The following is a 26054-nucleotide window of genomic DNA, read 5'->3' on the forward strand; positions in this document are numbered from 1 at the left end:
ATGATCCTGGTGTTATAACATGCTTGCCTTGAATTTATGCCTTATCATCTCATGTTTCCCTTTCTATCTGTTCCACTTCAGAAACTGGCAAAATTCGAACTGGTTCAATATAACATTGACCAGGATGAGCCGGTGAGGGACGAGAAAGGATATTGCATCCCAGTGGCCACAGGTAATAAAACAAGCGTACATTTACATCCACACCATAGGTTTAAAGCACTCTTATGCCACTTTAAAAGCCATGGCTTGCCCCCAAAGAATCGCGGGAACTGTAGTTTTGCAAGGGTGCTGAGAACTGTAGCTCTGTATGGGGACTCCTAACATCTCTCAGCACTCTTGACTTCAGAATTTTGGTTTCTCACTTCAGCGTGTGTGTGTGTGTGTTTGGGTCCAGCATCACATACAAGCACTAATTTTACATATGAATTGCCCAGTCCACAAAACTCTTAGGCGCATTACAGGAAGATTTTTCTTTTTTAAGATTGTCTATAGAGTTTCTTGAATGTCTTTTTCCCAAGAGAACTCAAAGTGAATTACAAATGATTAAATATAAAATACGTGGGGATACTTTTGAAAGTGACCCAGAAACTACAATTAATCCAGAATGCAGCAGCTAGACTGGTGACTGGGAGTGGCTGCTGAGGCCATATAACACCGGTCCTGAAAGACCTAAATTGGCTCCCAGGACGTTTCCGAGCGCAATTCAAAGTGTTGGTGCTGACCTTTAATGCCTTAAACAGCCTCGGCCCAGTATACCTGAAGGAGCAACTCCACCCACATCATTCAGCCCGGACACTGAGGTCCAGTGCTGAGGGCCTTCTGGTGGTTCCCTCACTGCGAGAAGTAAGGTTACAGGGAACCAGGCAGAGAGCCTTCTTGGTAGTGGCACCTGACCTGTGGAATGCCCTCCCATCAGATGTCAAGGAAATAAACAACTATCTGACTTTTAGAAGAAATCTGAAGGCAGCACTGTTTAGGGAAGTTTTCAATGTTTGATGTTTTATCGTGTTTTTAATATTCTGCTGGGAGCCGCCCAGAGTGGCTGGGGAAAACCAGCTAGATGGATGGGGTATAAATAAATTATATATAAATTAATAATAATATTCTGAACCAACTCAGAAACAAATGAAGATTTAAAGGGTTTTGTTCTTTTTAAGGAACTATCCAGTTTATTTTAAGACCAGTAATGTTCCAAAGGGTTAAAAGCACTTTTGTGTACGCACTATACTTTAAGGAACATTCAAAATGCATTCTTTCCCTTTGAGAATTCTGGGTATTGTAGTTAGTTGGGGGATGCTGGGAATGGTAGCTCTGTGAGGGGTAAACTTCAAGGGGAAGGCATGCAAAGCTACCTTTTCCATTCAGCTCCTGTATTCTAAAAACATTGTCCTTTATGAGTGTAATTGTTTAGAGTAGTCTGGTCCAGTCAATTTCACCACTGTGTTGATTTGTTATGGGGCATGGGGAAATAGGACAGAATTACCAAGGTTCTCCTTCCTTCCCTTCCAAGGTGAGACAGGTTTACTGGTGGCCAAGATCACTAGCCATACCCCATTCTCTGGCTACGCAGGAGACCGACAGAAGTCGGAGAAGAAGATTCTCCGGGATGTTTTTACCAAAGGAGACTGCTACTTCAACAGTGGTGACCTCCTGATGCAAGACCATGATGGCTTTCTGTATTTTCAGGACCGGGTAGGAGACACTTTCCGGTGAGTCCCACCTCTCCAGGTGGGGTGGGATCTGCTGCACTTGGTCTGCCAAGGTTGCAGTTTCAGATGATATACACCGTATTTTTCTGTGTATAAGACGCCCCCATGTATAAGATGCCCCCTTTTTTGGGGGGGGGACTCCAAATTAAGAAAAAACCCCTCAGCACCACCCATGTATGAGACGAGCCCCAATTTTAAACCTAATTTTTTGGTTAAAAAACCCTAGTCTTATACACGGAAAAATACGGTATATGTGTTGTTGGCACTATGGCAGGTATAGCATATAACACAGTGCAAATCTATGCAAGGTATATTTAGAATCTATGCAAGGTATATTTAGAAACAGGGGAAGTACTGAAATGTCTCGGGGGACAGGCCCCTGACACAAGCTTGCATGAGATTTGCATTTGCTCATTTATATTCATAGAGTCAAATTTCTGCTTGGCTGCCGTCTCACTGCCCCTTTGCTTTGCAATATACCCAGCAGCCCTAAAAGCAAATGGTTGAGGGGAAAACAACAGGAGATCTGGCTGTTGGTGCAAAAAGACCCACAATTTGATTCTCAGGGTTTGTCCTTGCCTCCGTTTGCCCCACTTCTGCCCCCTTCCACTCCTTATGGAAACTCGATCTTTAGCACCAAATGCAACTGGATTTTCCACGATTGCTGTTTGTTCCGATTTATCACTAAAGAGTGGGTTTTCCAGGTGAAATGACAGGGCAAAGGCAAAATCACTCAAACCCATGCCTAGAAAGCATGACACAAGTGGAAAACTGCTGAGCCCTGTGCTTTCAAGTGGAAGTGTGGACGAGCCCTTAGCAAACACCTCAGGAAGAAAGATGACAGAAACACATGTACTGTAAATGTCCTTATTCTGTACAGAGATCATTCATATTGTGATGTTGAAAGGAGGCAGGAAAACAAGCAATGTGCCAGGAAGTTTCTGGTTCTGATCTGCAATGAACACTGTCAGATTGTTGCTCAGACCCACACCTCATGTGAAAGCCCCACTGCTGATCCTGGGAGCCTCCTTAGTGGGGAAGGAGAGCTGAAAAGAATGCCAATATATCTCACATCTGGCAACCAATGCACTGCTTTGGTTTCAGATAGTACATGGGTAGACAAATCTAAAATGCCTGGGACACAAATTTTCACAGCCCTCTAGCAACTATGGTGGCTTGGTTACCAGAAGTAATGTATTTAGCATTAGCAAAATACACACCAGGAGATTTAGTTTGGTCCAAATCAAGTATAAACTTTCAGAGTGAACATTAAATACATCAGTTCTGGTAAATGAGCCGCCGCAGCTACGAGATGGCTGTGGAAATTTGGGTCCTGGATTTTTGACTCATCTGCCCATGTCGTATCTGAAACCAAAGGGGCACAGTAGTTGCTGGATGTGAATTCCCCACCCCCACCCCAGCTCTCCTACCCCACTACCTGGTCCTATTCTTCCCCCTTCTTGCTGTTGCTGCTTGCTCTCTTTCTGACTCTGAGCTAGCAGAAGGTGTAGGAAGAAGCAGGGATGTGTGCCTGCTTTGGTTTATTTCACTGTTTTATTGTGGGGCTTAAATGGACAGACATTGAGGGGTGAGCACACAGGAGTGTGCCAACTCTGTCCCCACCTTCCTGCCACCCTCCACAGATTTAAAGATTATGGCACAATATTGTACACAAAGTACTTTGAACACTCAAGAGCGGGAAAGAAATGCTGTGGTAGTTGCTCTTAACATAATAGGCATGCTCTTCTCCCCAAATGGTAACTGTTCCCCTCTCTCTGCAGCTGGAAAGGGGAGAATGTGGCCACCACGGAGGTTGAGACGACCTTGGCAACGCTGGAGTCGGTTCAGGAGGCCAGTGTCTATGGTGTGCCGGTGCCAGGTGGGTCCTGAAGTGCCATTCTTAATTGCAACTTTGGGCAGCCAGAGTTAGCATCTGTGGCATCAAGAGATCTGCTCCACAGCAGCAGACTAAGGGAAGAGGTATTGAGGATAGTCCATTGTACCCGCCATCTTTGCACACTGGCACCATTTCCAGTCATGTTTTGAAGTGCCTGTGAGTCCCACGGTCTATAGAGCACAAGGTGTCTAAACCAGAGGTGGGGAACCTATGCTGCCCCAAATGTCACTGAACTCCAGCTCCCATCTGCCCCGGAAGGTATGGCCGGCAGCTCGCCTCTGCTCCCCCTCCACTGAAAAAATGTCCTTCATCCACAATGCTTCCACACTGGGCATTCATCGTGGAATAGCCACACTTTGTTCACTCTCCTTATGATGGATCTGCAGAACGTGCTGAACAGAGATTTAGAATTGCAGAGTTGGAAAGGACCCCAGCGGTCATCTAGTCCAAACCTCTGCAATGCAGGAATCACAGTTAGATCCATTAGGTCAACAGTGTTTATTTTGAAATGCTGCTTTATTTTTATATGCTGCTTCTCCACTGAAGAGATACAAGACAGTGAATGTAATATGCAACACTTTCACATCGATAAATTGCATCAGCTTGTAACACGAACAGAAAACCTGCCCTGGCCACAAACTATGCCACTACTTCTTCCTCTTCCTAATGGCCCTTCTCCCTTTCTATTAGTCCCACATTAATACCGTCAGTGGCGCAAAGAGTGCAAGAGAAGCTGGAAAGCATGTCTCTGGTGACATGTGTGAAATGTGTTTTGCTAGCTAATATATGTTTTGCTAGCTACAGTGGGAAGGAGAGCTGGAAAAAACACACATCTGGCAACTAATGGGCCCCTTTGGTTTCAGATAGCACATGGGTAGAGAAATCTACAAAGCCCGCGACACGAATTTTCACGGCCCTCTAGCGGCTATGATGGCTCATTTGCCAAAAGTAATGCATTTTGTGTTAACTCTGGAAACGCAGACTCAATTCTGACCAAACTAAGCCTCCTAGGGCAAAATATAGATCAGAAGGCTTAGTCTGGTCAGAATTGAGTCTACTCTTCCAGAGTTAACACGAAATACCTCACTTCTGGTAAATGAGCCACCATAGCCACTAGAGGGCTGTGAAAATTTGTGTCCTGGGCTTTTTAGATTCATCTACCCCTGTATTATCTGAAACCAAAGGGGCGCATTGGTTGCCAGATGTGAAATATGTTGGCACTATTTCCAGCTTTCCTACTCCACTACTTAGAAGGGCTCCCACAACGATCAGAGCAAAGTCACAAACCATGACATTGCGCCACTGGCAGATATGCTAGCACAAATATTTGAGATCAAGATGCCAGTTAGGTTAATCTTTCTCTCTAGTCCCCATACTGCCTTGTGCTACAGGCAGACATATTCAGATGTAACCCTTTTATCTATTCTGAGTTGTACTGTGGACAATGAAAATGTTTGCGGGAGCAAAAATCCATTCACCTCCCAGGGTGCAAGATGGACTGATCATTTCCCCTCTAATGTAGAGAATGTGGTTATTTGTGACATAGCAAAAAGCCAGAAAGACCAGAACCAACTTCTTTGCTGTTTACAACATGTTCTCTACTTGGTTGCCAACAAGCAATTTTTAATGTCCCACCGGCAAGCCCAGGCCAGTGGCTATTTAGAAGCCTATTTAATTAATTATTTCATGGCATGTATATTGTGCTTTTAAAAAAAATCATTTCTAAGCGGTGTATGTAAAGATCAGCCACATAAAGTACAATGAAAAATTCATCATAAAACCGAACATGAATCCCAAGCATACGATAAAACCATAACTTCCAGCCTCCCTATAAATGCAATAAAAGAAAAGCAGCCTGGAAAGCAGGTGTCTAAGCTAGCTTCTGAAATAGCAGAAGGAGATGATAGTAATAATTTCACAACTACGAAATCTATATGCCTAAGGGAGGGTGGGAAGGAAGAAGGAGAAAAACAATCTGAAAGAGAAAATTCACTTGGCAAGAAAATGAATGAGCCATACTGGGTTCTCCGTATAGTCTAGGAGTAGGTAAAGAAACAATGTTCACAGAATACAATTTCCCCAAAGCGACATAAACATGTTTTATTATTTACTGCTGAAGGAGGGTCCATTTGCACATCAGGGTACAGGACAAATGTCTGCAACTGTTGCACGTCTAGAGCAGTTAGTTGTGACAAGTGAAGCACCAGGACACAAGCACTTTTTTTAAATGCGATAAGTTTTATATTGCAGTTTCCTGCAACAACATCCTCTTGTTTGTTCCCTGTCCAGCTTCCATTTTTCTTTCAAATCTCAGAAAATCTGACTTAAAAACAAACAAGAAAATTCCATAGAATAGCTGTGCAATTTTCCCCAAGTGTAGATGGCCTGTATTGCTGCTGTTCTAGCGGGTTATGGCTTGTATAGATTGTTGTAGCCATTTCCTGGCTTATGCCACTCTCCAGTGGGTGCCCAGTCCTAGAAGATATCGAATAGCAAAGCACTCCCCAGCAGGGACAGGGTTGCAGATGGAGCACAGTGCAAACAAACCAAGGTCAAGCATGGAGAGTCAGCCAAGGTCCAAGGTATAAACCAGAAGCAACATCAGGCAACAATCCAAGGCTAATAGCGCAGGGAGTTCAGGCAAGCTGCAGGAACTAGAATCAGGAGCCAGAGACCTGTGCTGTTGCGTGGCGAGTCCCCCCCCCCCACACAATTATTAAGGTTAATGGGCTAAAAAAGGCCACAGCTTTATTGGTTACACGTGATGAGTGGTATTGGCATAGGCATTGGTCCTAACCGACTATATCCAACTTCAGCCCATCCGCTTGAAGTCTGGGAAGGGTTAACCACCAGTAGAAGGAGTCCTGCCTGATGCACATCAACTAGGAACTCCCCTGGGGGTCACCGATAGGGGGCGTGCCTTAGGCCCTCACCTCCCCAGGCTTCGGACAGGGCCACGCCCACCGGAATCCTTTACCGGACTACCCTTCAATATGCAGGGCAGGTGATGGCATTACCTCCCCTCTTCCATCTACAGAAATATACCAATGCCTAACCGCCAATACCTGGAAAGTTATGACAATTGCTACGAGGTAGGCGAAAACCAAGTGGCTGGTGCCAATTTGCCAAGTGGAAAAATTCCTACCAGGCCCCTCAATGGCGACCAACCCAGGTCCATAGCAAGGTCAAAGAACAAAACCTTATAGGGTGGGAGGGTGGGAAAACCAAACAGCGGATGAGCGGCAAAGAGGGAGATCCCCGGCCGCATCCTGCCTTTATAGGGCAGGCCATGCCCCCTGAACCAGCCGATTGGCCTACCAGGGGGTGACGCGGCTGGCAATCCCCCCAATCGCGCGGGGGCTGGCCTCCACCCACCTTGTGCGTGGTGGGGCCCTGAAGCCTGCAACCTCACCTCCTCCGAAGGGCAGAAGTGGCTTTTCCGGCAACTGAAAGGCTCGGGAGACTCTTTACTCATGAGCTGTGTGTTGACTCTGAGTCTGTAGCAGAGGTGCATTTAGGGGAGCGAGACTGGTTCGCCCGCACTGGGCGCTGAATCAAGAGGGTGCCTGTAGGGGACACCACAACAACGACAAACAACAGAAGTAGAGAGCTGAAGGGGTGCCAAATTTTTATGTCACACACATGCTACGTCATTGCTCTTCAGCCACAGACCTGGATCTCTCTCTCTCTCTCTCTCTCTCTCTCTCTCTCTCTCTCTCTCTCTCACACACACACACACACACACACATTTTCTGTTTTACTATTTAAAATACTCATTTATACATCCTTGACATACCAATGACTTCCCTTCTTCTCTTTCCATGGTTCATTTTACATATCATAAATTCCTGCATATTTTACAGAAACTATACCATTCAGTATTCCATTAATACATGCATCATAACTTATTTACACTGTTGAATTTATCTTAATGCTGCCAGCGTTTTCAGCTGTACACAGTTATTTCCCATATATTCAGTAAAAGTTTTCCAGTCTTCTCTATGTTCTTCTTGTTCGCTTCTTCTGTATGTTAAATCTGCAAGCTGCACATATTATGACAACTTAAGTTGCCACTCTTCTTTAGTTGGGACTTTGCTCATTTTCCATTTTTGGGCTAACAAAACATGGGCCGCAGTAGTGGCCTACATAAATAACCTTTTTTGACACCTGGGAATTTCAGTCTGAATTATCCCCAACAGAAAGGACTCTGGAGTTGTTGTTGTTGTTTTTTTTTTTGGGGGGGGGAGTACTTTTAAACATATTTTTCAGTTTGTTATGGATCATTTCCCAATACACTTTTACTCTTTTACAAGTCCACCAAAAATGTTCCCTCAGACCCAGATCTTTCAGTGCTGGTGTTCTTGAGGACTGGGGTGGTGGTGGCTCCTACTCTTCCTTTGATACCACCAAGGGTTTTTCAGCAGGCCTTCCCTGAGAAGATCCCTCAAGGGGATCCTCAGTGCTAGTTCTAAGAGACCCTGCGTACTCCTCAAAGTCCTTGGAGTTCACCCTCTGAGGACTCTACGTTTGTTCACCCTCTGAGGACTCTACATTTACCAGGTCAGGGCTAGGCATGGCAGTAGAACCATTTCCTTCTCTATTGTCTATTTCCTCTCTAGGAATTAATTCTACTGCTTTAATCCTGAGATGGTGAACCTGCAGCCCTCCAGATTCTATTGGACTCTAACCCATCAGCCCCAAGTCAGCATGGCCAGTGATCAGGGATGACAGGAGCAGCAGCCCAACAACATATGGAGATACACAGGGCCCCCTGCCCCTACTTTAGCCCTCTTCTTTAACACTGCCTTTGGATCCTTTCTTTTTCTCCCTCCGCACACAAAAATAAGTGTGTGTGTGTGTGTGTGTGTGTGTGTGTGTGTGTGTGAAGTGCAGTGGGGGCAGGGAGACGTAGTATTTCACCCTTTCTCACACAAATAATGGTCCCAGTGAAAACTGTCCCCCTCCAACATTTGGGGCAGAGGAAATGAAGGCTGCACACTTGGCCACAGAGTGTTAGTTTTCTGGAAGCAGAGCTCTGCTTCCGCTTCCAGTTTAAGACAGAACAGCTGTGATGGGGATGCTGCCACATCTGGAAGCCCCCCTAGAAGAAGCCCCCATTGGGGTTGTCTTTTATCCTCGTTTGTGTGCAACGTGTGGCTCCACCCTTAAAATATTCCTCTTTTTGGTTTGTTCCAGGACACGAAGGAAAGATCGGGATGGCATCCATATGCCTGAAGGATGGGCTGCCCTTTGATGGGAAGGAGGTGTATGCCCATGCCAAGGACTGCTTGCCAAACTATGCTATACCTCGCTTCATTCGCATCCGGGTAAGGTGCTGCTCTGTTGCATCACTCTTTAGTCTGTATTATAAATGTTGTTAGCTGTCAGGAGTGAGCCTTCAGTAAATCACATGGAGTATGTGAAATTAACTCTTTGGTACAAAAAAACAGGATCTGCGCAGGAGCGCCAGGCCTAATAAGCACACCAACTCTTCTTCAATAGGTCTTGCCTCCGTGAGGCAGTGGTGGAGAATGAAGGTCCCTGCCTTCCCACAGCTGTCTATGTCACCTCCTCTTCCAGCAAGCAATATGAGACTGTGCCTGCCTGCCTGTCTCTGCTCCTCCCGCTTCATGCCTCTCCTGGTTCTGAGATACTAGTGAGGAAAGGAGCGGGTCGCAGCAGGAGGGGGAGACACCTGTGCTTCTTCACCAGCCTGTCCCATCTCTGCTTCTTGGCCTCCCTCCTCTCCTGCTTCTGATTCCGGACTTCTCTCTGCCGCCACCTCTTCCTGCTCACTAAACCCTGTTACCTGTTAGCTCTCAAGAAGCGGGAGAGTTAGGAGGCAGCCAGAGTGTTGCTAGGCAACCAGCAGATAAGCAGAAGACTGAGAGTGTGTCGAGTGGAAGGGGGAAGGCCAGCCTCTCAGTCCCCGTTCTAGGAGAATGGATAAGGTCAGAGGACCACAGATGGGCAAGAGGGGAAGGGCTGGAATTTGACGTCCTTCCTGCTGTGAAAGGGGTGGAGATTCAGACTGACCAACTATCATCAATGCGAGCAGGCAAGAAGCTGTGCTCTGGATGTGTTTTTTTATAAGTAAAGGTAACATAAACTGCCATAGAGTCATTACTTCTTATCAGGGCTTGCTTGCCTGCCTGAGATGATTACAGGTGGGGCGTCATTCATGCTTCTGTACTCACCCCAGTGCCCTTTTTCCACACAGGACATGCTGGAGACCACAGGCACTTTTAAGCAGCTCAAAAGTCAACTGGTGAAGGAAGGATTTGACCCTGTCATCATCAGGGACCCTCTCTTCTTCCTAGATGACTTGGAAAAAAGTTACGTGCCAATGACTCAGCAGATCTTCAGTGCCATAGCAGAGAAGAAACTGAAGCTGTGAATGCCTCTTTAGCTGTCCTTAGTAGCACAGGAAACCCAAGAACAACTAGAGCACTGAACACTTTGGCTTTTGTCTGGGAAGGGCATGCATGCATCTCCATGAATTCTTGAGAATCCTGCACAAGTTAGTTTGGAGGACCTTTTGTTGTTTTTTTTAAAGGAGTGCCTGGTTTTTCTTTTTCCCTGTAGACTTTGTCCTTCTGTGTTCACACAACACATTTGCTCTGCAATGTATATATTGCAAACTACATACATGAGGTTGTCACCGGGGTCCTCTGCTCCCTACCCACTGGAATGTTTTTGCGTGTTATCACACATCTGCATGTAGCTGTGCATACATGTGCAGATGTGGTCCAGGGATTAATGTAAACACAAGATAATCAAATCTGCTTTAATTGCACAACCTCAATTTGCTGGTATAGGATGGAATCCCACCCACAAAATAGCTACAGTCTGGAATTGGCCACAATTGATGGCAACACATTTAAATGCTGCCACTTAAATTCAGCTGAACCAGCCACAGAAAGCACAGTGTGGTCTTCATGCTTCTAGGCTGGAACCTTATGGAGGAAACATCATGTCGTCTTCTCATTAGTTTGTGTTCTCCTTTTGTATTTTTATGTTGTGAACCACCTTGTGAACTTCGAATGGATTTAATAAATAATATTAATGATCCGACCAGATCGTTGCGCATCTGGAACAACAAAAGAACTAGGATCGGTCCTTCATTTCAGTAGGGTTCCAGACATTGCATGGTCTTGGAATGTGGTCCAAAAGTGATGGTTTTCCAGAGATGCTGGAAAAGGCCACTGTCATCTCAGAGCATTCTTCCGAGTCAGTGCACAGAGGATTTCAGCCACACCCAGTCATCGGTAGATAGAGCAAGATAGATATAGGATGGGTGTAAAAACGTAGGCTGGAGGGCTTTAGGGCAGGGGGATGAAGGAATATACTGAAAGGGGGACTGGATGGTTTTTTTTCAGGGGGTGTACATGTGACAGGAGCTGTAGCTGGGGCTGCTGCACTGAGCTGGAGCTTGCAAGGAGCAGATCAGAAGCTGCTTTATACCAAATCAGACAACTGGACCATCTAGCTCAGTATTGCCTACCATACACTGACTGCAGGAGCTGTCCAGGGTTCCAGGCAGGGGTCTCTCACAGCCCTATATCTGAAGATTCTGGGGATTAAACCTGAGGCCTTCTGTATGTAAGGCTGCCACTGCACTACAGCCCTTGACCTAGCCATCACCAGATGTAAAGGTAAAGGGACCCCTGATCATTGGGTCCAGTTGTGGCCGACTCTGGGGTTGCAGCACTCATCTCACTTTATTGGCCGAGGGAGCCGGCGTACAGCTTCCAGGTCATGTGGCCAGCATGACTAAGCCGCTTCTGGAGAACCAGAGCAGCACACAGAAACGCCTTTTACCTTCCCGCTGGAGCGCTACCTATTTATCTACTTGCACTTTGACGTGCTTTCGAACTGCTAGGTTGGCAGGAGCAGGGACCGAGCAACGGGAGCTCACCCCATTGTGGGGATTCGAACCGCGACCTTCTGATCAGCAAGCCCTAGGCTCTGTGGTTTAACCCACAGCGCCACCCGCATCGCTATAACCAGATATACCAGATGTACATGTATGCAATGTTTACAGAGAGCAGCATTTGGCCTGCACATATGCCAGGATGCTGTCAGTGGCTCCTAGCTGGTTGCCCAGGAAAGTACAAAGACAAGGGAAAGTTTCTTACAGTTCTTTTTTTATTTCAATCTTTACAGCAGAGAGAGGCTATAGAGCCCAGCCGCTTGGATAATGGCATTGTCCTGAGTGAATCTCTGCTCTCCCACTTCCTCACTCGTCATTCTCATTGTCTTCTCTATGGGTGCTGCTACGTGCCCTGTGTTTGAGCTCTTTGCTCTCCTACTTTTAAAGCTCACCGGAATCTGAGAGATGGAGGGTCTGGAATGCCTTCTGAGGACAACGTTTCAGCTGGGTGTTGTTCTGGCTGTCCCATGATTTCCCAGCTTTCCCCCTCATGTGCCTCTGAGCTGCTACCTCCCTCAACCCCCTGTTTTAACTCTGAACTTCTTCTCTGGAAGGGTCAGGCTGGGGAGGCGGTCTCCACTATTCCTCCTCTGCCCAGTTCCTGACAACAGAGGTTCCCAGCCCCTCAGCTGCTCCTTGTGAGTGCAACCTGCTTCCCAAGCTTATTTGGAGTATAAAACGAGAGGCAGCCATCTTTGCTAACTTACTGACCTTTACGGGTACCAAGGGTGGGACAAAAAAATGAAATAAACGCATAAATGTCTGTGGAGAGTCCATTTGATTTTCTCTCTATCAACCCACATTTTGGAACTCTGAGTTCTTGTAAGCATACCATACACAAGGCGCTGCAACTCCTAGGGGACAAAGCAGTTTTGGCGCCCCCCCAATATTTTTGGGAGGGGGCCAGGCCCCCTCAATCTTCAGAGGGTGCTTGGCGCCAGTCCCTGGCTCCTTGAACATCATCAGGACATCACGTGACGTGCGCTTGACATTGGGACATTGTGTTGGGCCTGCTCAATTGTCGTGAGAAGATGGCGCCTCTGCCGTACCCAAACAGAAGAGTGTTTTACCATAACTGCACATGTGGGCAGCACCAATGTCCTCATCTAGTGCTATTTTTATAGAAAAAGAGGTATTGGAACTCTCCCTCGTCCTCTTACGATGGCAATGGAGCCCACCTAAGAGGTGCTGGAACTGAGATCCGGTGAGTTCCGGTTGAAATAAAGCCCTGCCTTCATCCGAGAGGAAATATAATCACTAACCGTAAGTCAGAGGAGCTGTGTGTGCCACCAACCCTGTGCTGTGAGCCAAAGACAACTCAGTCCATGCAAATTAACTGTCTGCAGACTGACAGTCAAGTGTTCCCTCCTATTAGCTTGTGGGAACTGGTGGGAGGGGAGAGTCTAAATTCCATCTCATTTAATGTTCCTCGTTGCTTTTCTGCCTTCGTTCAGCAGCTCTCAGACGGAGCCTGCCAGAGGCAGTGGGTGCGTGCAGATTCCAGGAGCTTGGGTCTTCTGAAGCCAGACCCCAGCCATGCTCGACGTGAACACGGTTGTGTCAGGGATCTTGATCCTTCTCTACCACCTGGGGAAATTTTACAGCCCCTATTTTTGGCAGGACGTGGTCGCCTTCTTTCGCATCCTTCAATTAGGATACAAATGCCACAGGTGTCTCAGCCGCAAACCTCCCATCACCTTACTGGACTTCTTCTTGGCCAAAGTCCAGGAGCACCCAGAGAAGCCCCTGGTCCTCTTTGGAGACGAAACCTATTCCTACCGAGATATCGACAGGCGCAGCAGTCAGCTGGCCAGAGTGCTCCGGGACCACGTGGGGCTGGAAGAAGGGGAAACGGTGGCTGTTTTCCTCAAGAACGTCCCTGCCTATCTCTGGGTCTGGATGGGACTGGAGAAGATTGGCAGCGTCATGGCGTGTATCAACTATAACATCCGAGCCAAGTCTCTCTTGCATGCCCTCAGCTCCTGCAAGGCCACAGTGCTACTGACAACTCCAGGTGATGGTGACAGTTGGCTAGTGGGAAATAGCTGCACCTCAGGGGGAAATGAAAGCATGTCTGACCTGCACAGTTAGGCCAGTTTGACCACTGCTCTCCTCTGGGCAAGGAATCCTGGCAGCAGCCCCAGACAGCTGCTTTTGAGTGTCATGAAAGGGAGTGAATAGTTAAATTTGTTTAAATCGTATTTCTGCTTCCAGGGAAAGGGGTTTGTGTAGAATATGCTGCCTCAGGCGCCCCAAAAACTTGGCCAGTTTTCGGTGGGGAGCACCATTTGCAGCTCTTCTTCTTGCAGGAACATTTCTTGGGCTGGATCCGGAAGAGATAGCGACTAAGGGCTTGTTCACACTTACCTTTCCTTGGCTCTTTCCAGGCATGGTTGGTGATTTAAAGCTTCATGTCTGGGTGCCCTTCTTTTTGCTCCAGGGTTTTCTCTGTGAAAACTTTGCCAAAGCCAATCCAGGGGAAATCCGAATTCAGCTTTAAAGAGGAGAAGGTTTTTGCAGGAAAATCTTGGGGGGGGGGGGGCGGGACGGCTCAAACACAGAGCCTGTAAAGAGTGGGGCAAAAAGTACCGGTATATAAAGTGTATAAGCCCCTTTTATCCTCTCTTTCTTCCCTGCTCTCGCTTTTGATGTTGCAGTCCCAGACAAAATGCATGGTCACATTGCTCAATTTTGCAAACTGTGCAAAAAAAAGGCTTGCTAACTTGGGGCTGATCCACACTCCCACCCCCACCAAGTCTTCCCTGCAAAAACCCATTCTTTAAAGCTGAATCAGAGCAAGCATCAATCAGGGTTTTCTGTGGGTTGACATTTGCTCCCATTGAGCACTAAAGAGCAGGCTTTCACAGGAAAAGCTCTGGAGCAAAATGAATAAATAAATGGGGTGGGGAGGCACCTGGACACAGAGCTTCAAAGCACAGGCCTTGGCTGGAAAGAGTGGAGGAAAGGTAAGAGTGGATAAACCTTCAGCTGTTTGCAGAGCTCCCTGTTTTGTGCCAGTTCACTGACTGCCCAGGTGACTAGGGATCCACAGTGGCTTCTCAGCTCCAATTAGGTACATAGCTATACCTCAGGGCTGGGGGAGCTCTGGCCTACAGATGTTCTGGACTCCAAATCCCATCTGCCCCAGACAGCATGGCCACTGATCAGAGATTATGGAATCTGTCATGGATGTTGGGAAGGGGTAAGAGGCAAGGAGAAGCAGTTATCCTGCGGATGAACCGTAATCCCAAGAGTCCATGCTTTCATTTTACAATAAAAAGTAAGTTTTGAGCATTTGTAGAACCTGAGAAATGAGGCCAGGCACTATACAGGCACTATTCTCATTTCTTTTGTGAGAAACTAGCATGCCCCTGCCTTTCAATACAGTTTTCCGCTGAACAGTTACAGAAGTCATTGACATTTAGGAAAGGAGACCTAGCCAAGAAGACAAAGGGCACTTCCAGTCCATCAATATTTGGCAGGAGGGATTCAAGAACATACTGGAACTTTTAAGTTTGCACAATTAAAGTGGGTTAAAGGGCGCTGTTCGCAAAGCGCAACAAATCAACTTTTAAAAAGATTCACGCTTTTTGTAGCTTGGAAAGTGATGGAGAAAAACATTGGAAAGTGTGGAATGAATTAGGGAATGGTTAAGAAAGAAGATTCCACTACAAGAAAGAAGATTCCACCTAAACATTAGGAAGAACTTCCTGACAGTAAGAGCTGTTCGACAGTGGAATTTGCTGCCAAGGAGTGTGGTGGAGTCTCCTTCATTGGAGGTCTTTAAGCAGAGGCTTGACAACCATATGTCAGGAGTGCTCTGATGGTGTTTCCTGCTTGGCAGGGGGTTGGACTCGATGGCCCTTGTGGTCTCTTCCAACTCTATGATTCTATGATTCTAAGGGGAAAATGTTAAAACACCTCACAAGAAAATCAGGATAAATGCAGAAGAACGCCATTGAAAACACAACAGGGAAAGCCTGCAAACACCCCATTCCGCCTCTTTTGCTGACCTTTTGGGTCACGTCTGGATTTGACGCAATGTGTGTATATACGGTTGCATGCATATTTGTCAGGGGTTCAGGGACAGAGGCACAGGTGAGGGGGGAGACGGAGAGCGATGGGGAAGAAACCCAGGACAGTGAGGAAGAGGATGACAATGACTTGAGGTCTTCCATGAGTCTCTCAAGTGAATCGGAGGATTCCCAGAAGGGGGCGCCCCTGGTCAAGCCAAGGGGGGTCACAGGGGGGACCGGCCAGGAGAAGGGAAGCAGCAGGGAAACCCCGAGTGGGAGTGGGAGATCGGGGTCGGCTTCCCAGGAGGAACGGAGTGAGGAGGGTGGAGTTCCCAGTGTGACACACGGAGCAGAGCAGGAAGGAGACAGGGGAAGGAGATCGGGGCAGGACGTCCTGCCGGAAGGGGCGGAGAGTAGTTCAGGGAGTAGTGTAGCTGTCAAAAGGAAGGTCAGGGGTAGCGAACGCGCGCCAAGTTCAAATGTGGAGGCGCGCGGAAATGCAGAGAGCCCGGAGGAGGAGCCTGGCCCCAAAGCACGAAGGAGGGGGGAGCAGGCATCTGAGGAATCCGCGTCAGGGGAGAGCAGGAGGGAAGGAACCCAGGGGGGCAGAAAGACCCTGCGGAAAAGAAAGGACAGGAAGAGGTGGTCTAGCACAAGCCTCTTAAACTGGTGTAGGGGCGGGACCGATTCAGAGGGGACTTCAAATGTCTAGGCTAAGAGACGCGGGGCTGCGCGCCTCGGTAGTGGAACCAATAATGAACTGCAATAAACATCCTTGTATATAAGAAGAGCTTGGCGTTGGTCTTTTGTGAGCTGAGACCTGAGGCAGCCCTTGACAATATTGAACATGTGTAAATGGGGAGTTGCCTATATTTGAAGATATCCGTGCCTAAGGTTAGGAAGTAAGTGTCAATAAAAAACCTCACCTCTTTTCATGCTCTCTTGAAGATTTCAAGGCCGCCATTGAGGATGTCCTTCCCACTCTAAAGAATGAAGGAGTCCAAGTTTTCTTCCTAAGCGAAGACTCCCCAACCGAGGGTGTGGAAGCTTTGCTTGGGCAGATCCAATCCAGCTCAGGCGAGCCTGTGCCCGTTTCCTTCAGAGCCAACGTAACTGCTGAATCTACATCCCTGTATATTTTCACCTCTGGGACTACAGGTGAGGAGGGGAAAGGTCACAGTGATGGGTGAGGGGGGCAATTATGTCTGGAAATCCCATCTTCCTTCTACCTGCCCTACTTGTGTATGGGGTCATTAAGGGAGGGGTAGTGCCTTTGATAAGGGACGCGGGTGGCGCTGTGGGTTAAACCACACAGCCTAGGACTTGCTGATCAGAAGGTCAGCAGTTCGAATCCCCGCGATGGGGTGAGCTCCCATTGCTCGGTCTCAGCTCCTGCCAACCTAGCAGTTTGAAAGCACGTCAAAGTGAAAGTAGATAAATAGGTACTGCTCCGGCGGGAAGGTAAACGGTGTTTCCATGCGCTGCTCTGGTTCGCCAGAAGTGGCTTAGTCATGCTGGCCACATGACCCAGAAGCTGTACGCCGGCTCCCTCGGCCAATAAAGCAAAATGAGCGCCGCAACCCCAGAGTCGGCCACGACTGGACCTAATGGTCAGGGGTCCCTTTACCTTTACCTTAGTGCCTTTGATGGGGAATCTGTTTGCTTCTTCTGGGGTAGTTTGTCCCACCTTTGGTCCCCATCTTGCACTCAGCTCTCACCTGTGGCTCCTAGAATCTGTCAACATGGGAAAGAATGTATTGGGATCCCAGCATGTTACGCTTTCCCACTGGACGGAGTCATTTGTGGTTGTTAAATGAGCCCTTCTCTTTTTCCTCAAGGGCTACCGAAAGCTGCTATCCTTTCCCAGAGAAAGATGCTGATAGCATCCAACCTATCAGGCCACCTTGGGGCCCGCGCCAAGGACATCGTCTACATCCCGCTCCCGCTGTACCACACAGTTGCACTCTTAGTTGGGGTTGGAGGATGCCTGGAAGCTGGTATGTATGGAATGTCCACTCACACGCCTCCTCTGCCAGAGGGTGATAGGCAGAGATGGGTTGATAAGTGCATAGACATACACACATCCATGAGTGCAGATGTACTCTCAAGTTAGACTGAGAGACTGGCCCAAGATCGCCCAGTGATCTTCAGGGCGAGTGGGGACCAGAGCCCTGGTCTCCCGGGTCCTAGTCTGATGCTCTAACCACTACACCACACAACCTCTCTCCACATAGGATCCTTCCTCACCACATATTTGCACTTTATACATTGAAAACACCTGCCACCATTTAATTCTGAACATTCTTTCATCCACCCATGGGAAAGAGCGGACCAGGAAACCTATGTGTGAAAGTCAAACATATTCAGGCTGTGTACATAACATGATTTTAAAGCGCACTGCTCCCCTGCGCCAAAGAATCATGGAAACAGTAGTTTACCCCTGACAGAGCTACAGTTCCCAGCCTCCTTAACGAAATCCTCCAGCCCTGTTTCAGCTGCTGTCTGGCTCAAGAAGCAAGGAGGCTTTTGTATCTGTGAGGGTTCACTGCACATTTAGAGCAAATCCCTTAGTTGCTGAATTTTGCCCCAGCTGAAAGTTTCCAAACACTTTCCAGAGGCAGCCCAACATATGACTTACATTGCAATAATATAATACATGGCACTTAGAACTGCATCTGCCTATACCAGTGCTCACAACAAGGCCACACCTAAGCCACTCTCTCTCTTTATTCCCACAAGGGTCTACATGTGTCTTGAGACCTAAGTTCTCTGTTTCTGAGTTCTGGAATGACTGCAGACGATATCGCGTCTCCCTGATCCTGTATGTGGGAGAAATGATGCGCTACCTGTGTAATGTGAAAAAGGTAATCGTTGGCGAGAGAGGCCAGTTTTGTTGTTGCAGCAAAAATGTTTCCAAGAATTCAGATGGATTGTCCATTTGGATTCACAGCTGAATCCAAAAATATAGATGGGGGCTGCACCTAGAGGTCAAAGTCAAGAGCCCCACACAGCCCAGGGAGCTTGCAAATGACCACTTGGAGAGCAGCCATCTTCTTTTCTCATTGTTTTTTAAAAATTCTTTTTATTGCCGAGGAACAGCTGGTGAAGCAGGTACACAGTTGCAGACACTCATTTTATTATTATTTAACTTAAAAATATATTCCTCCTTTTCTAGGCAGCAATGCCCCTGGTAAATGCCACCCTATCTCCAAAAAACAAAACAAAAACAAAAACAAAAAAAACCTTCAAATGTTCCAGAAGCTGAATCAATTTCCAGGGTAGTTTATGGCCCTGTCAGTTTCTTTTGCTTGGTTTTTAAAAGAAGGCCCATGAGCCCTGGCAGCTACCTGAGAACCAGAATTGGAAACCATGGTTTGGAAACCTTTGGTGACATTGGTTGCCTTCTATCTGTGGCACAGCACGTAAATTGTGAGATTTGTTCCTGCAAGAGCCAGTGAAGGCCGCCAACTTGGGTAGGCAAATTCTGCTGTTGCGTTCTCTTGCTGCTTGTTGGCTTCCCACAGGTATCTAACAGATCATCATAATAATCATCATAATAATTTATTATTTATACCTCGCCCATCTGGCTGGGCCTCCCCAGCCACTCTGGGTGGCTTCCATCAAAATATTAAAATACAGTAATGCATCAAACATTGAAAGCTTCCCTAAACAGGGTGTCTTCTAAAAGTCTGGTAGTTGTCGTTGTCTTTGACATCTGGTGGGAGGGCATTCCACAGGGCAGGTGCCACTACCGAGAAGGCCCTCTGCCTGGTTCCCTGTAACTTGGCTTCTCACAGTGAGGGAACCGCCAGAAGGCCCTCGGCGCTGGACCTCAGTGTCCGGGCAGAACGATGGGGGTGGAGACGCTCCTTCAGATATACTGGACTGAGGCCGTTTAGGTGTACCAGGTGGGCCACTGCCCTGATTCAAGGCTATTCTTATGGCATACTGTTTAAATAACAGCCCCTCAGCTGCAGTCTGAACCAGGTGAAGTTTCCAAAGAGCCTTCCTAGGAAGCCATTCACAGAGCACATTTCATTAACCTGACATGTTTGTTATCAGGAGGACAGGAAGCCGGCACTGGTCAGTGTGGCATCATTGTTAGAGTGTTGGACTATGACCTGGGAGACGTGGGTTCGAATCCTCACTCAGCCATGAAGCTAACCTTGAGCCAGTCACGATCTCTTAGCCTAACCTACCCCACGGGGTTGTTGTGAAGATTAAATGGGGAGGAAGAGAACCATGTCCATCACCTTGAGATCCTTGGAAGATAAAGGTGGCATAGAAATGTATAATAATAATAAATATTAGCAAAGTTTATTTAGTTCAGCAGCGACCCCTCTGACATACTGCTTTGCAGACAGACAGCGACCGAGACCACTGTGTGCGAATGGCAATAGGCAACGGCCTGCGTGCGGAGGTCTGGAAGGAGTTCCTGTACCGATTTGGACCCATCCAAATCAATGAGATCTATGGAGCGACAGAGGGGAACGTCGGGTTTTTTAACACCACAGGAAAAGTCGGAGCTGTGGGAAGGTCCCACTTCCTCTACAAGGTAATGAGAACTAAACTAGAATATCTCAGCAAACCCATAGCTACCAGTACCTGAAACCCTGTTTAGATACACATTTTTATCTAGATTGGTTTCAGTGGAGAAAGAACTCTTCTCCTGGGTTTGGTACAGTCCAAATTTGTGCATTGCAGATGAAGCCATGAAGTCACTTCTTCAGAGTAGGCCTATGTTCATCACAGCTGTTTGTCCAGCCCTTTGCTGCCCGAAGCAGAGCTCAAATGAAGCCCCCTCCCTGTGTGTTTTGGGGCTCTACGATCTTACATGAAATCGTAATTTCACACATGTTTGGGCACCATTCTGAGAGCACGGAGACCAAAACCAGGATATCCTGATTTAATCAAGGCAGTTGAGGCGTATGAAATAGGAGTCTCCTAAAAACTCTCAGCACCCTTAATAAGCTAGAGTTTCTCCCAGGATTCTTTGGAAGTAAGCCATGTGTGTTCAAGTGGTATAATAATGCTTGAAATATATAAGGTAAAAGGTAAAGGTAAAGGACCCCTGGATGGTTAAGTCCAATCAAAGGCGACTATGGGGTGCAGCACTCACCTCGCTTTCCAGACTGAGGGAGACGCTGTTTCGGCTGCAGACAGCTTTCCAGGTCATGTGGTCAGCACGACTAAACCACTACTGGCACACAGATGAGTGCCAGTGCACAGGGAAATGCAGTTTACCCTCCCGCCACAGCAGTACCTATTTATCTACTCTCACTACTATGCTTTCAAACTGCTAGGTTGGCAGAAGCTGCGACAGAGCAATGGGAGCTCACCCCATCGTGCAGATTCAAACTGCTAACTTTCCAATCGCAAGCTCAAGAGGCTCAGTGGCTTAGGCCACAGTGCCACCCACGTCCCTCTCTTGAAATATATGGAGTGGATGTGGCCCAAGTCTTGCAGCACACAATCCAGAACTTGTTATTCCTGCTGCACTCTATTCACAGGGCATGTCAGGACTGACCACCTCTCCTCTCAGACAGCTAGAAAGCAGTAGAGAGAATGCAACACGAAGGTGAAGCAAGATAAAAGCCCACAGCAGGGGAAAGTACAGGGAAAGGTACCAAGAATTTTGTCGACCAACCAGTGAGGTACAGCAGCAATGTTGAGGGACCTTTGGCTCTCCAGATGTTGATGAAGTATAACTCCCATCAGCCCTGGCAAGCATGGTCAATGGCCAGGGGTGATGGCTGCAGTTCATTCAGTGACACCTGGAGGACCAAAGATCAAGGAAGCCAGACTCAAATCTCTGCTCAGCTGCAAAGATGAGCTTGGCTCAGCTGCTGTCTCTCAGTCCAGCCTACCTCGCAGAGACCTTTAGGGCTTCAGGTATTGTTGTGCTTCCTAGATAAGTTCTATGGTTTGTCTTCTATGGTTTTATGTACAATTGTTGTAAACTGATTTTAATTTTTTTAAAAAAAAATGAATTAGCAGTATATTATTATTATTATTGCTATTATTATTGCTAATAATAATAATAATAATAATAATAATAATAATAATAATAATATTGATAAGCTCCCTGTTCCCTTGGGTCATTCATAAAATATATTCCAGTCCATGTGTAGCCTTGAATTTCAGCCTTGTGGGATCATGTTTCCATTTCCTGCTTGTTCCACCTCAGAAACTGGCAAAGTATGAAATCATCAAATATGACGTTGACAAGGATGAGCCTGTGAGAGACAAGAACAGACATTGCATCCCAGTGACTCCAGGTAAGCCAATAAAGTTGGCATTCAGACAGGAACTGGGCTTTGTATTGTCAGAGTCCTAACTCACAAGAAGGTACTGTACATGGCCTCTAGACTGTGGAAATTGCTCACATCTCTCCCAGCAAGAAAAATGGCAGAGTCCCTTCTTCACACATAGAACAGAAGAAGAATCACTGAAAGAGGAAGTGTGAGCCACTCCTGCTTTGTGTTAAATGTGAAGAGTCTTCATCCATCCTTTCAGGGGCACCAGAAGGGATGGATGCATCTGTCAGTTTCAACTTCAGTTTCTCATTTCTCCAGTCTTAGGTTGCTTCCTGTTTAATGAGCGTTCATCCAGTTTTGTTTGCCGGGAGATTAGATGCCATTGGTTATTTAATTCATCCTAATTTATTTGCAGGGACGTTAGATGACATTGCATCAAAGCAAGCTTAAATCTTCACTTTCTAGTCCATTTCCCCCATTCCATTCCTTTGTGCAAAAAGTTCAATATTTGGGGGAAGAAGGTTTGTTGCACAAGACCTCCTATAATTCCACAGACTGAATTTGTTGGTATGTGATTGAATCCTACCTGAAAATAGGATTCTATATCAGCTAATTTTTATTTAATTTTTTTAATTCGCATTTTGGAAAGTACCGTATATTTTGCTCTATAAGACTCACTGTTACCCTCCTAAAAAGTAAGGGGAAATGTGTGTGCGTCTTACGGAGCGAATGCAGGCTGCGCAGCTATCCCAGAAGCCAGAACAGCAAGAGGGATTGCTGCTTTCACTGCACAGCGATCCCTCTTGCTGTTTTGGCTTCTGAGATTCAGAATTTTTTTCCTCTTGTTTTCCTCCTCCAAAACTAGGTGCATCTTATGGTCTGGTGCGTCTTATAGAGCGAAAAATACGGTAATTTTTTTGTAACACGATGTGTTTCTGGCCTGTCTTGAATCTACTGCTCAGGGATTTCACAGGGTGGCCCAACTGAGGTCAGCATCCTGTCAAATCAGCGTATTCTGCAGCAATCAGGTGCGGTGATGTGCTTCACCCAATTTCGGGATGAATGCCTGAGGAAACAGTGTCCTAAAACAGAGTCACTCGCATGTGCTCCCTTGCTGTGCATTCTGACAGCTGCTAGAGATGCCAGCAGTAGCAGATGTCAGTTGCAGCAAGGAGAACAGTAGGAAGGCTGGTCCCCAGTAGCATTGGCTGCCTCCCACCGGAAACACCCAGAGGCAGTCTTGCCCGTGGTTCTTTGTTGGAGGATGAATATTACGGTAGTTGATTCAGCTTCATTCCCTTTTCTTTTCCCAGGTGAGACAGGCTTGTTTGTGTCCAAAATCACTGGGCTTGCCCCATTCTATGGCTATGCAGGAGACCGACAGAAGTCGGAGAAGAAGATTCTCCGGGATGTTTTCACCAAAGGAGACTGCTACTACAATAGCGGCGACCTTCTGATGGAAGACCAAGAAGGCTTTCTATATTTCAAGGACCGGGTAGGAGATACTTTCCGGTGAGTCCCGCCACACAGGTTCTGCGGCTGATATTCTGACAAATGTAGAACAGGCAGTCAGCACCAGTGTTTCATTAGCATAGGTAGCATTCACAAATGCTGGCAAACACCTAAGAGCTAGTGTAGGGCAGTAGCTCAGAGTGTCATGAAGCATCTAGTTCAAATCTCACCACTGTTGTCCCCAGGTGTAATTTGGGTATAATAAGGTTCACTTTTCTTGTTATTGCAAGGTGGGGATGGGAAACCTATAATCCTGCAGGGATTGCTGTACTACAGTTCCCATCTTCCCTGACCACTTGCCACGCTGGTTGAGGTTGATGGGAATTGAGGTCCAGCCAGCTCCCTATTGTCGCCGTAAGGATCGCAACAAGATCTTGTAAGTGAAGAGCTCTGAATGAATGAAACCAGTATCCAAAAACTAATAAGTAATTTTATCTTGTTATTGATAACAAAACATCTAGCCCATCCTTCGTCAATGGTTAGTCACTGCTTCAATGAATATGACTGGATCGACGTACTTTTGCTCTTTCTACTGATCGTTTATTTTATTTTTAGATGCTTGTTCATTGTATTTTAGGGTTGGTTGTTTTGATACTGTTGTTAGTCGCCCGGGCTATTCTAAATAAATAGCAGGAAAGGAAGATGCACTTAAATAAGGAAGATCCCAGGGTGCGTTACAAGGCAATAATACAGTAAGGGCCCCTCTAGACTGGTGTTTCTTCGTGGATATATTCTGCACAATGCCATTGGTGTAATAATAGCGCATTAGTGGTGGATTTATACTGGACCATCCGCACATCATTTTGCTTTATGAGTTGTTCTGCGATGCTTCCCCGACGTTAATGCACCACCTGGAAGGGATCCAGCAAAAGCTGCACTCTGCCAAGCATTTGTGGCATTAAAGGTTACTGGATTAGAAGCAGGAAGTTACGGGAACTTTAACAGTTGGGAACAAAGCCCTGTGTCCTCCCTGAAACTTTTGCAGGCACAAACAGTATTGAAAGAGGGAGCATGTATAACTGCCCTGATACCGTCATGAGCACAAAGTATGTATACAATTAAAAGGGTGTTTGGAGCACCCCCGAAACAACTGCTAAATCAAACCAATGCAGCGCAACTTATCTAAGCAGGCAAGGACGCAGCGTTCGAAAACACCAAGGAACCACAAACTGGCCTCCTCGCTTGCACCAATGACAAAATTCCCGATTATGAACGAAAGGACGGATGTTCACTTTTACCAAACCCATCTGGGAATAATCTGTTTTGTCCATGCAGCTGGAAAGGGGAAAACGTGGCCACTACAGAAGTGGAGAACACCCTGGCACCACTGAGATTCATCCAGGAAGTCAATGTCTATGGGGTACCAGTGCCAGGTGGGTCTGAAATTCCATTGGATCAAAACCCATCTTTCTGCTGCCACATTTAGCGTCCAAATATATGGCAAGATTATTCGCTCACCAGCAACAAGGTTCAGTGGCTCACGAACGGCTGCAGCTCTTGGGTCATTTGGGTTCTCTGAACCGATTTCTGAAAGGTTGGTAGCGGATATTCCCAGACTGCAACTGAATCACTCTTGCAAGATAGTGGTCACGCCCACAACATACATTTACAGAAGCCTATGTTTAAAGAGTCCGTGTGGTGTAGTGGCTAGAATGCTGGACTAGGAGCTGGGAGACCAGGGTTCAAATCCCCACTCAGTCATGAAGCTCACTGAAGTGACCTTGGGCCAGTCTCTCACTCTCAGCCTCACTTACCTCAAAGGGTTGTTGAGGGAGGATAAATTGGGGAGGAGGTGAAGCTTGTTCACCGCCTTGAGCTTCTTAGAGGAAAGGTGGGCTAGAAATGAAACAAACAAAACATTTAACACACACTTAAAGCACATGGCTTCCTCAAGGAATCCTGGGAAATGCAATCTGTTAGGGGTTCCAGGAATTGTAGTTCCCGGGATTCTTGGGAGGGGGAGGAATCATAGAATCAACAAATTGTAGAGTTGGAAGGGAACACGAGAGTCATCTAGTCCGACCCCCTGCAACGCAGGAAGCTTTTGCCCAACGTGGGGCTCGAACCCATGACCCTGAGATGAAGAGTCTCATGCTCTACCAAAGTGTGTTTTCAATGTACCGTCTGGGAATGTGACAATCTGGAGGCAGTCCTGCATTTCTGTGCTGGTTGTGAAGGAAAGGTCCTTGCTTTCTTTCCTCCACGGCTAGCTCAAAAACCAAAGTGGTCAATGTAGAAAATCCGAAAAGGAAAAGATCAGAAGAACAAGAAACTGGATCATTCATATGGCAGGGTAAGCCTGTGTGAACTGGAGTGTTTTTAGCTAGCCAGTCCACAGCTGTTTTAGGTGCATTCATTTACATGTGACATGGCTTTCCACACACACCGCCAACCGGTCCCTTCTGGTTTGTTCCAGGCCATGAAGGAAAGACTGGGATGGCTGCAATCTGCCTTAAGAAGGGGCACTCCTTTGATGGGCAGAAGCTGTATGCGCACACCAAGGATTTCCTGCCAGCCTATGCCATACCTCGCTTCGTTCGCATCCAGGTACGATCCCTTCTTGTCACTTTCCTCCCTGTGCTTGCTGCCTTGAGAAACCCCATAGGTCAGCCTCCTACCCTGGGAATTCTTCCCTTCCCTGCCTCTCACACTTCATCAGCCATCCATCACCTTCTTGCTCAGCTGTTTCTCAATCAATGAAGCACCAGGGGGCAAGACCGTGCGGAGAGG

At 47.0% G+C, this 26054-nt stretch overlaps 1 protein-coding gene across 1 annotated transcript in view; it reads left to right on the forward strand.

Moving 5' to 3' along the window:
- LOC309516610 (uncharacterized protein) overlaps positions 1-26054 on the forward strand; it is a 47049-nt gene that overhangs the window by 19374 nt on the left and 1621 nt on the right. The window contains exons 6-19 of the mRNA XM_082195370.1: positions 82-172; positions 1511-1709; positions 3491-3588; positions 8803-8933; positions 9827-10002; positions 13063-13553; positions 16504-16713; positions 17394-17552; positions 18295-18419; positions 19916-20110; positions 21743-21833; positions 23126-23324; positions 24600-24697; positions 25741-25871. Coding sequence (XP_082051496.1) covers positions 82-172; positions 1511-1709; positions 3491-3588; positions 8803-8933; positions 9827-10002; positions 13063-13553; positions 16504-16713; positions 17394-17552; positions 18295-18419; positions 19916-20110; positions 21743-21833; positions 23126-23324; positions 24600-24697; positions 25741-25871 — 2394 coding nt within the window. The remainder of the gene's footprint in view (positions 1-81; positions 173-1510; positions 1710-3490; positions 3589-8802; positions 8934-9826; positions 10003-13062; positions 13554-16503; positions 16714-17393; positions 17553-18294; positions 18420-19915; positions 20111-21742; positions 21834-23125; positions 23325-24599; positions 24698-25740; positions 25872-26054) is intronic.

Source organism: Podarcis vaucheri, assembly GCF_965113315.1.
Source record: "Podarcis vaucheri genome assembly, chromosome: 13".
In the NCBI taxonomy this organism is placed as follows: Eukaryota; Metazoa; Chordata; class Lepidosauria; order Squamata; family Lacertidae; genus Podarcis; species Podarcis vaucheri.